Raw genomic sequence first — 12,107 nt, 5'->3', positions numbered from 1 at the left:
TCCCCTGCATTGGAGGCACGGAGTCTTAACCACTGAACTGCCAGGGAAGTCCCCCATTGGTCACTTTTAGAGGATGCTACGTAATGATTCTGACACCAACTACTGTATGCGTGTTTTTTTCCCCACACGACCAAGCAATTCTCTGACACCAGCTGGGTGTCCTACGATTTAACTCAATTCTGACACTATCTCCCTGGAGATAGGGTCAGATCCACATGGTAAGGGCTCAGTCCTTTCCCTCCCCTCACTTCAGAGCCAACTGAAAGTCCAGGTTGTCACCTGTGCTTCTGATTGACTGGCTATATTTTGGAGGTTCCCATGACCTCCTTCTTGGGTTCCATCACTTTGTTACAGTGGCTCACAGAACTCAGAGAAACATTTTATTTATTAGATTACTGGTTATATAAAGAATATAACTGAGGAACAGCCAGGTGGAAGAGATGCATAGGGCAAGGCTTGCGGGAAGGGGCTCAGAGTTTCCATGTCCCCTCAGAGCGCTCCCCTCTCTCCTTGTCTCCATGTGTTCACCAACCCAGAAGTTCTCCAAACCCCGTCCTTTTGGGTTTTTATGGAGACTTCATTACATAGGCCTGATGGATTAAATCATTGGCCATTGGTGATTGAATATCAATATCTAGTTCCTCTCCCCTCCCCAGAAGTCAGCAGGGTGAGAACAAAAGTTCCAGCCATCCGTTCAGGAGGTTTAATGGTGATGAAATGAGGAGAGGGTCGCTAGCATTTATGAAGCAACCTCTGCTGTCTAGGTGATGTTAATGTACACCTTCTCCAACTTCCACATTTGGTTTTCTTGCTCTGTCAGAAGTTAATCTCTTTGTGGACTGGACTTACAACGTTCCTGAGTTGTCTTTGTTTTGCATTCCTACCAGAAGTTCTGGTGACTCCATGCGTCATGTTTAAGATAACGTTGACACTAAGTTGCTGTGAGGATGAAATACGAATCTGGCAACAGCAACATTTCTCTCTGTGTGGGCTGCAGTCTCAGCCGAGAGAGGTGCGGCGAGGGCCCAGGATTATCCTTGTTCCTCTCCGCCCTCGCTGCCTGTTCTCACAGGGTGCTTCAGTCACTGAGAGCCAGTTCCCAGCCAGTGCAGACTTGTCTTTCCCTCTCAGAGTCTTCTTTCTTGACTGTGGCCATTCAGGAATGTTTTCACTGGTGACTAGGGGAGATTAGAGACAGCAGAGAAACAAAGCGTGAATTATCTATCTTGCTGTACAGGTGTGGTCCTCTCTGTCTCTCTGCCCAAATTCCCAAAACATCTCTCACCAGGTTCGTGGAGAGTACAACAGGGTCGTTGTGAGGTGGGCGGGTGCAGTGAGTCAGCGAGGTCTTCCTGAGGTCTAGCGGGCGGGGACAGATCCTCCCATCATCACCCCAGCAGGGCCAGGAATTGTTGGTGAAACGTCCAGCTTCATGATCCTTTATATATCTGCATGACTATATATTTCACGTATAGACTCTCTATTTGCTTCTCTTTTTTTTTCCTACTTCATGTATCCCTGTTCTTGTTTTATGTATCCTACTTCCTGCCTGTATTTATTTGAACATTTTAAACAAACTCATGTTAAAGTCCTTTCCAGATTGCTCTCTCTCTTTACTTGGGTGCAAAGTCTCTCATCTTTTGCACATACTGATAGTCTCTCATGTGCAGTGTAATGTTTGCAATGTTTGTAGCCTGTTTTAGCAGGATTTGTCTTCTGTGGAAATCCTCCAAATGCCTGGGGTGTCTCCATGAGGTGGTTTGCATTTGCCTAGGGTTTTATTGTGTTTACTGCTCTGGAGCACTTTTAAGGTAATTTCTTAGCCTGGAGATTCTGTACAAAGCAGCAGTGTGTGTTTGAGCCCCATGCCTCCAGGAAGCACAAGTGCAGCATTTTGACTTCTCTCAGATAACTTTGTTCCCCCTATGGCTTATTCTGAGTCTTGTCTGGGGTGGTGGGCTGAGTTTTTCAGTCTTCATCACTGATAGGGCAACTCTTTAGTGGTTTGTCTCCTTTAGCTAAGAGCTCCTGTTCTGCAGCCTAGGTTCACATGACCTCAATTTTTTCGGCATAATTACAACTGTGGGTTCCTTTTTTGCTTTTGGCATCTGGATATTTCTCTTTCTGAATTTTGAACTAAGTATTTAAACTTATTTTGGAGGGGGGGTGTTCCATTTTATCCAGCATTATTTGCAGTAGGAAGGGGCTTGCTGTATTTGCTCCATCCTCAATCTTGACAGAAGTCCTAACATCATGGCCCAAACCTTCCTAAAAAGGGCTAGATCTTTGCTTGATTTTTCTTTCTTTTTTTTTTTTTTTATTCTACATTCGATCTGGCAATTTTTTTTTTTTTTTTTTTTTACGCGGGCCTCTCACTGTTGTGGCCTCTCCCGTTGCGGAGCACAGGTTCCGGACGCGCAGGTTCAGCGGCCATGGCTCACGGGCCCAGCCGCTCCGCGGCATGTGGGATCTTCCCGGACCAGGGCACGAACCCGCGTCCCCTGCATCGGCAGGCGGACTCTCAACCACTGCACCACCAGGGAAGCCCCTGGCAATGGTTTTTTGGATGTGACACCAGGAACACAGGCAGTAAAAGAAAAATAGATACATTCAAAATTAAAACTTTATCAAGATTAAAAACTTTTGTGCATCAAAGGACACTATCAATAGAGTGAAAAAGCAACCCACAGAATGGGAGAAAATATTTGCAAATCATGTATCTGATAAGGGATTAATATCCAGAATATATAAAGAACTCCTACAACTCAATAATAAAAAACCACACAACCCAATTAAAAAATGGACAAATTTACCAAATTGTATACATAAATTATGTGCAGTTTTTTTATACCAATTATACCTCAATAAAGTCGGGAAAAAATGGGCAAAGTACTAGAATAGATATTTTTCCAGTCGAGATATATGTGACTAATAAGTACATGAAAAGCTGCTCAACATCACTAATTACTAGGGAAATGCAAATGAAAATAATGAGATACCATTTCATGCCTGTTCGGTTGAATATTATCCAAAACACAGAAAATAACCAGTGTTGGTGAGGATGTGAAGAAATTGGACATTGCTTGTACATTGCTGATGGTAATGTAAAATGGTGTAGCTGCTGTGGAAAATGGCATGGTGGTTCCTAAAAAATGAAACACAGAATTTCCATATGATACAGCAATTCCACTTCCGGGTGTATAATCCAGAAGAATTGAATGCAGGGACTCTAATGGATATTTGTACACCCATGTTTATAGTGGCATTATTCTCAATAACCAAAAGGTGGAAGCAATCCAAGTGTCCATTGGTGGGTGAATGGATAAACAAAGTGTAATATATACATACAATGGACATACAATGGAATATTATTCAGCCTTAAAAAGGAAGGAAATTCTGACATGTGCCGCTACATGGATGCACCTTGAGGACATTATGCTAAGTGAAATAAGCCAGTTACAAACAAACAAATATTGTATGATTCCACTTGTATGAGGTACCTGCAGTAGTGAAATTCACAGAGACAGAAAGTAGAATGTCTGTAGCCAGGGATGGGAGTAGAGGGGAGTGGGGAGTACAAAATTTCCGTCACGTAAGAAAAAGTTCTGGAGATGAATAGTGGTGATGGTCGCACCACAGTGTGAATGTACTTAATGCTTCTGAACTGTATACTTAAAAATGGTTAAAATGTTATGTAAATTTAACCACAAAAAAACATTTAATAAATTAAGGATATATACTAAAAAATATTCATTTGCATTAGCGTTGGCACTTTATCCTCTGCTTCTCTCTCTGACAGGAGTAACTCTGTGGTAGGGAAATAATGATCTCACCTTTCTACGATGTGATGGATATTCTCTTTGCCCCTCCATATCCACTTTCTATGCTTCTCTGCCCTTCTCAGCTTTCCAGCTGGCTTGTCCCATGGGAGGTGCTGCCAGGAGATCATGAAGATGGGAAGAGAGAGAAATCGGTATTTATTCCCCTGACTCCCTCCTGCCGCCTGTGGTCTGATAGTGGCCGTATTTCTATGAACAAGGCCACAGCATCTGTGGGGACCCCTCTCCCTTGCCTATGGTTCTTGCTAGCTTCCAGTAACTGCTCCTTGGTTTGCCCAGTCAGGCCTAGTGGTGGTAACAGCTGCCTAATTTTGCTAGTCCCTGGTGCTTTGACATCCTTTCTGCTTCTCTTATCCCTGAGCACAACTTTCTAAGTCTCTTCAGTAAACTTTCTTCAGTGACCCTGGTGAGTGTGCACGTGTTTCCTGTGGGAACCCTGACTGATATGCGTAGTGTCCCAAGTCTGATTTTATAGCACTATCTACTTTTTCAGACCCACTATATGCCGGGCACCACGCTAGGTACTAGCGATACAGTGATGCATTTAACTAGATCCCTTTTCCTGAGTTCAAAGTCAAGTCTGGGAAGACATCACTGTTGCAATACAGAGTGATTAAGTGCTGTAAGAGGTGAGAACAGAGTGCTGTGGAAGCACAGTATAAGGGGAGATGACACTTGTGCTGCTCTATAGAGTAGGAAAATGTGGGAAAGGGGCGAAGGGCTTTCAGGGCAGCAAGAAGAGATTATGAAGGGACAGAGGCACAGCGCTTAGTTATCAGCTCAGGAGTATTTGGCAAGTCTAGAGAGAAGTGGAAATGAGGCTGGAGAAGGGGTTAGGGACCCACCATGAAGGCCCTTGGGTGCCCAAAGATAACTGTGGATTTCATCTTGCTTATTAAGAGGAATCAATGCTTGGTTTTAACCAAGGGAGTGACATCATAAAGTTTGCCTTTAAAAACTCTTTGGTCACAGGGTGGAGAAAGGAGTGGAAGAGATCAAGCTGGGGCAGAGAGAAGAATAAGAGTTTATTGGGAAATGGTAGAGACTGTCTTTTCTGAAGGGTAGGGACCAGTAGCTGGCTGGTTAACTTAAAAAAAAAAAATCAGTTAAAATGGGTATTCATAAAAATATTCTAAATATTTAAACTTAAAACATGTACATTTACCAATATTTTGCTACACTGCCTTTCTCGCATAAATCACACTTATGATTTTCAGTTCCTTTTTTAAAAAAAACAATTTATTACTTATGTGTTTATTTGGCTGCACTGGGTCTTAGTTGCTGCACGAGGGATCTTCACTACAGCATGTGGGATCTTTTTTTTTTTTTAAGTTGCGACATGCAGTATCTTTAGCTGTGGCATGTGAACTCCTAGTTGCAGCATGTGGGATCTAGTTTCCTGACCAGGAATCAAACCTGGGCCCCCTGCCTTGGGAACGTGGAGTCTTAGCCCCTGGACCACCAGGATGAAGTCCCAGTTCCTTTAAGTGGAGGAATTTAAAGATACTTGTGAGGAAATCTGAGTGAAAGATTCTTCTAGATTTTTATGAGGCTTTTCACATTTGTTTACAGTTGTTTCAGCTACACCTACATCAACCACAGTTATCTTCAGTGAGTTTCTCTAATCAAGTTTTTGAAAAGAATTCAATTTGGCTTTCAGAAAGACAACTATCTTTTTGCACTCATAGTTCTTTATTTGTTTGTTTATTCATTTGTTCCCCCCCCACTAGAAGGTAACCTCAGTGAAGGCAGGACCTTGTCTGTCTTGCTGACTGTATCTTCAAAGCCTATGACAGTGCCTGTAGTAGGGGTGTATAGACGTTTAATGAGTGAACAATAAGTGACATCTCTCCATCAGTCTGAGTAATTTAGATGATTATGTTGGTATCATTAGTCATGATTATGTATACACCCAAGATGCATTTTTACTATTTATTTTGTAACTTCTGGTAACTGTTTCCATCAATCTAATTTATATTCCTCCCAGTCATCTCCCTCCCTTGCACAAATTTACTGACTCTCCAGTGTGTGCTTTAAAAAACAATATTGTTTTATTACTACCAGCAGGAGTGGCCTGCATGGGGTGGTGGGTACACTGGGCTCAGGGTATGTGTGGGCTGTGAGGGGTAGATGATAATTGGGAGGCTGAAGGAAAGGGAGTGGGGCTGGAGGCCAGGCCCAAAGGCTCCTCCGATTTACTTCTGGGAAGAGGTAGACTTAATAAAGGAGTCATGGCAAGCTAGGGCCAGGCCGCCAATAAGATTAAGAAATTCTTGGAAATCTAACTGTCCATCAGAGTCGAGGTCCAGCTTCTTCATCATCCGGTCAAGGACACCAGGGTCCTTCTGGTTCTGCAAAGATAATAATAACAATAATAATGATATTAGTACCTTTATATTGTACTTTCTAAGATGCTTTCAAAAATGTTTCCACATTTTATTCTTACAAGAGTGTGAGGTACCGGGTAGGGGTTATTAATATTCGCACTTTTCAGAGACAGAAACAGACTCAAACAGGTGAAGTGAGTGGCCTAAGTGGAAGACCTAGGACACGAACCCAGCTTTTCTAGCTCCTAGTCCAGGGTTCTTTCTGTGACCATCAGGGGTTACTCAATTTTGTAAAAACAGTGGAAAACTTTTTCTAAGTGTTGCATGCAACTCCAATATACAAACTACATAAAAGCAGAGTGACTGGAGGTGGAAAGAGGATGCGGGCCCTGCCTAATCAGCCCCATCCTCCACTCATCCAAGCCCCCAGCACATACACACACTTACATCCACTGGTTACATATGGCTACTTAATTAATTTAGAAAGTCAGTCCTTTAGTTGCTAGTGGCTACCATATCAGGTAGCACATATATAGAACATTAATTCCATCACTACAGAAAGTTCTACGGCTGCCCCAGAGGCTTTGGGGTGGAGGAATAAAATTTGAAAACTCTTCTATTACTCCATTTACCATTTTGTAAGCCCCTCTCCTTAAATGAAAAAAATCACTGTTCCCTATGTCAGTGTAGTTTGATAACTTTGATCTTTAGAACATACTTTATTCAAAGAAGAGGAGAACAGAAGGTTCTTTAATAGTCATTCAGAGCTTACTCAGCCCTAGGGGCTCAGCTGCTGTCCTTCACTCCTAGCCATTCTCTCAGCGTCTTGTTTCATGCTGTGTGTGGCCTGGGGGTGGGGGCAGGGACCAATACCTTTGTGAAGGCACCCAGCTCTGTATTCATGAAGATAAGGAACTCGGCCTTGGAGAGTTTGCTGTTGTTACCATCCCTTCCAGCATGCCTTTGGAAAACAGCAATCAGAGACTCGATGCACCGTTCAGTCTCTGTAGGGCTGGATGTTTTTGCCTTTGGAAAAAAAAAATTCAGGGTTCAGACAAGGGCAAGATATCAAAAGCTGGGTGCTAGGGAAAACTCCAGAGGATCTTGTCTCTTCATTTTGGGTCAAGCAGTTTCCTGAAAGACTCGGTCGTTGTTTAGGGGGCTAAGGGGCCCAAGACAACCACAGAAAGTCACATTCGGTGAGCTTCCTCCCCCCATCTCCTCACATGTTTATTCCAGGTGAAAATTAGTGAGGGTAAATATGGAGCATGCTGGTATGTTTGAAAGCAGTAGACTGCCTAGATGAGCGTGAGGTGACAGGGTTTACTGATATTTTTAGAATGTGTGGATAAATGTATGTATAACTATATATCCACAAATCCATATACATACCAAGCATTGTCTATAGATTAAAAAGTTCCCTATTTTCCAAGAGTATATGGAGGCTACTGTGATAAGTGAAATGGCATTTCTTTTTAAAGGAATACTGAATTCCCAGGACTCATACATTTTCTAGAAGAAAACTAAAAGCATAGTTATTATTGTGCATGGGGTAGGAGATCTGAGAACTTTTTGGATGTTGGAAAGCAGCTTTCGTATTTGAGAGTTAGAACCCCTTAATTTTACACGTGAGGAAACAGGCATGAGAAGGGAACTGACATGGCAGAGCTACTTCTACAATCTCAGCCTCCAGGTTGCCTTCTGCAGCCCTTGGCCTTTGCTCCTTCTATTCCCAGATGCCACTAATTCCCACAGAAAAGGCTGGTGGAACTTCTCTGGTCACTTCACACCAGGAAGGTTGATATGGGGGCTCTTAGGTTGCCACTCACACAGCTCCCATCGCATCTACGGAGCTGAACCACAGCTGTGGTTGCACTAGAAGGAGCACAAGGTTCATATCCTGTTCTGGGCTCTGCTTTCCTTACAACAGAAGTCTTCAAGGAAATTCTGTCATGCCGAGTCTGCCCCTCATTCCAGCCAGCACCTGGGCCCCAGACGCGAGGAACTCGCGGGTTCCCCCTGGTGGATACGAAGGGGAACTGCAGACTTTCTGGAAATCTTGCAGGGCCACACCCTTCCTCCAAAGCTTTCTCTCTGGACATTAACAATGTCTACATTGGATGGTGACATTCGCAATGTGGCACTTAGCCCGTTAATTTGTTCTTGGGATGGACTTCCTGGAGCCCAGAGCTGGAGGCTTTCAGGCCCCATAATTAATATGTTAAGGATTGATGTGAGCCCTGTTATTGATCTGAGCTCTTAGCTGCACAGCTGCCAGTCTCCTTCCCTCCTTCAGTCTCTCCAGGTGCTTTAACTGCCTAGCCAGGTGCCTGGTGCTCATTGCATCCTGAGGCATCTATAAAGCCCGTTCTGGAGATCTATTCTTCCTCAACAGTCACATTGTCAGAACTTTTTCTTTAGAAAAGTATTGGTAGCTTCAGAGTTTTGGTGAGAAACAAAATACCACAGCCTAGAAACAGATGTGTTTGCACAACAGCTTTTCTTACCAGGACTACAATCTCACAGTCTTACTAACGTGTCAGATTACAGGAACGAGGCTGACTGGAAGGGTACACCAGATAGGGTAGAAAGCTCCAGGTTAAGGAGCAAGGGCTTTGTGATCTTTTTCTAGACCTACAGATGTGTCCTCTGCCTCTTTTCTTTGTGGAATTCAGATTGCTTTTTGATTTCCCAGTTTCAAAGTGGCTTTCTGCTTTTCCTTTTTCTCTCCTTAACGTCAATCTTGACAGATTTTTTTTTTCCCCTTTAAAACTGTTGCTATCAGCCACATGGAGAAAATTAAAACCCCTGCATTTCTTCCCAGAGGTAATTTCCAGAGGAAAAGAAACACACTTATCAAATTACTTAAATGGAATTGCAAAATTTGTAGTGCTGGAGGGGCAGAGAGGCCCAGAGACAGGAAAGCTTTGCTCAAGTTGGAGCAGTGGCTGAAGGAGAAGATCTCCTGCTTGGATGGAGGCCAGTGCTCCCCATCACTGCATCCTCAGAGTTGTATTTGATGGGAACAATGATAGGAAGGAGAAAACAGCGTGATAAATGGGTGCTGTGAGAGAATTAAAAAAATGCATGCTAGGGACTTCCCTCGTGGTGCAGTGGTGAAGAATCTGCCTGCCAATGCAGGGGACACAGGTTCGAGCCCTGGTCCGGGAAGATCCCACATGCCGCGGAGCAACTAAGCCCGTGTGCCACAACTACTGAGCCTGCACTCTAGAGCCCGTGAGCCACAACTACTGAGCCTGCATGCCGCAACTAGTGAAGCCCGTGCACCTAGAGCCTGTGCTCTGCAACAAGAGAAGCCACCGCAATGAGAAACCCTTGCACTGCAACAAAGAGTAGCCCCCGCTCACCACAACTTGAGAAAGCCCACGCACAGCAACTAAGACCCAACGCAGACAAAAATAAATGTTAAAAAATGCATGCTAAACACTCAACATTTGAGAAAGTTAAAAAAAAAAAAAGTAACGCCTGAAAAACCTCAAGTATTGCAGTTCTCATTCTTAACTAACATGCTCCCTTTCCTCCCAAGGAGCCCTGGTGACATCCACCTTCCGCCGGGGCGGTCATTCCAGGTCTTCACCACTTGGTGGTGCTGGGTCTGCCTTTTCTAGGTTCCATGGGACATTGATTCCTCGCTTTTGCACGGAAAGGAGAAAGAGCAGTCGGGGGTACAGACTGGCAGACTAAAGCAGGGGTTGGCAAACGTGTTTTGTAAAGGGCCAGATGGTATAAGTTTTAGGCCAGTGCGGCTCATATGGTCTCTGTCACTCTGCTTTTGTAGCAGGGCAGCAACCACACAGAAAACTCATGAATGGGCGTGGTCGTGCGCCAATAAAACTTGAAGTTTGATTTTCATATAATTTTCACGTGTTACAAAGTATTATTCTTCCTTTGACTTTCAACTATTTAAATATGTAAAATCCGTTAGTAGCTCGTGGGCGAACAGAACCCCGATTTGGCCCTTGGGCGGAAGTTTGCAGACCTCCCTTCACGAAAGAGAGGCCAAGTTAGAGGCAGATTTTGGAGGTGTATTAATGGAAAAGATAGAAAGAGTTCAAAATGGGGATGGCAGGAGCTGAGAGAAGGAAAACAGGAGACGGGGTGAGCGCCTAACAAGATGGTGGGCTAGGGGGAAAAAGAAAGGAGGAGGGGGCTTCCGGTCGCCGGGCTCCTCCCACATTCCTGGCCGCCGCTCGGCTAGCTGGGACCCGCTTCAGTTTCAGTCTCTGCGCCTTGGCCGTTTGCCGGTCGTTTAGCAAAACTCTGATTTCCCCTAGCGGTCAGGCCATTAGGTCTGAAACATTCCCTTTCTGGTCTCTAGAACGGTACATAACTAGCGTCGCCGCGCAGAATTCCAGCCCCTGTCTTTAGGTCGTACCCCGGGCTCCGCGGACACCGGCGGCGAGGGGCGTCCCGCACCGGCCGGACACCCCCGCCCCCGTCCCGGCTGAGCGAGGGGTCGGGGCGGCTTCACCCTGTGCGGGGCTCCGAGCGGGGCGCGGCTCGCAGTGCATTTCCTCTATCCCAGCCTTAGACCTTCGCCTGGAAAACAAAAGAACCTCCCGTTGCTACCCCTAGGCTGTTATTACAGGTATAATTCAGGGCTTCTTCCTTCCATCCGCTCTTTCCTAATTCCCTGCCATAGATTCATTCGTCCTGCTCTGGTTCCTAACACATCCATATAAAAATCAAAGACCAAGTCTGGTGAAAAGTATGCTGTTGCTTTTTTCTTTTCATGCAAGAGGAAGACAAAAAGCGCGTCTTACCATGTTCGGAGAGGAGCGAACCACGGAGCTGCGAGCGAGGAGCGGCGAGGCGCGCACTGGGCGGCGGGCCGGGTCTGCTACCTCCCAGGTCCGGCCCCACCCGGCTCCGCCCCGCGCGGCTTCCGCCTGACTCACGCGCCCCCTCCTCCGCTCCGCCCGCCGCCGCGCGGATCCGGACGGGTCACCGTCGCCCTTCTTTGCCAAGCACACGGCTTCACCTTAAAACTCACACAAAACCCATTGTCCTCGCTGAGCCCTAAATAATCTCTCTCCCCTGTCCCGTGAACCTTGAAGATTTTGGACTTTTCCGAATTGAAAGTTTTGCATAGCGGTCTTCTGGAAGTCTGTCCAAGTCTGTGGGTCTTTTCCCTGTACAAGCTCACGAGCTCATTCTGGTCATTCACGTTAGACAGGCAGAAAGGTCCCTTTGAAAAACGTGCAACGTGGAGTGTGGGCTATAAGTTCCCTAGAAACCAGGGCTGTCTCTTTCGCACTGGAGACGTTAACAGACTAAACGGTAGTGATTTGTGCCAGCTGGAGCACCGTTGTCTCAGACTTCTCTCTAAACCGAAAACAGTTAAAAAAACAAAACAAAGCAAGACCCTAGACCCCAAAGAACTGCAACGGTACAGTACCACTGCAAACTACTGAACCCTGCAAGTAGGGCATTTATCTGTGTGCAGTTGGCAACGGAGTTGGGAGTTGTATGAAGAATCAGAAGCTCTGGGTTCTACTCCTAGATCTGTAATTACTTCGTTGCAATACGTTTGGCAAAACCCCTCAGTCCTCTGAGTCTCCATTTCCTTACCTGTAAAAGTAGGTGCCCTTTCCTTTCCTACTTCACAAAATTGTTATGACTGTCAGATAAAATGATGGCTTTGGGCTTCCCTGGTGGTGCAGTGGTTGAGAGTCCGCCTGCCGATGCAGGGGACACGGGTTCGCGCCCCGGTCCGGGAAGATCCAACATGCCGCGGAGCGGCTGAGCCCGTGAGCCATGGCCGCTGAGCCTGTGCGTCCGGAGCCTGTGCTCCGCAGCGGGAGAGGCCTGAGTACCACAAAAAAAAAAAAAAAAAAAAAAAAGTGATGGCTTTGAGAGGGCTTCAAAAACGGGAATAGATGCAAAGGAAAGATAATGGGCTGCAGGGCATTGTGTAAAC

General features: G+C 45.5%; 1 protein-coding gene across 1 annotated transcript; it reads right to left on the bottom strand.

Annotated features, from left to right (window-relative positions):
- Positions 1 to 5,871: 5,871 nt before the first annotated feature.
- On the bottom strand, positions 5,872 to 11,047 carry S100A11 (S100 calcium binding protein A11). Its single transcript, XM_029227904.1, has 3 exons — positions 10,951 to 11,047; positions 7,040 to 7,192; positions 5,872 to 6,190 (listed from the first exon to the last, which is right to left on the bottom strand). The coding sequence occupies exons 1-3, from the start codon at positions 10,951 to 10,953 to the stop codon at positions 6,035 to 6,037; spliced, it is 312 nt and encodes a 103-aa protein (XP_029083737.1). The 5' UTR covers positions 10,954 to 11,047; the 3' UTR covers positions 5,872 to 6,034.
- Positions 11,048 to 12,107: the final 1,060 nt, after the last annotated feature.

Source organism: Monodon monoceros, unplaced genomic scaffold (assembly GCF_005190385.1).
Source record: "Monodon monoceros isolate NGI ecotype Baffin Bay Population unplaced genomic scaffold, NGI_Narwhal_1 Super_Scaffold_18, whole genome shotgun sequence".
NCBI lineage: Eukaryota > Metazoa > Chordata > Mammalia > Artiodactyla > Monodontidae > Monodon > Monodon monoceros.
The sequence above is the reverse complement of the archived record's forward strand: the minus strand, read 5'-3'. Positions and strand labels throughout refer to the sequence as shown.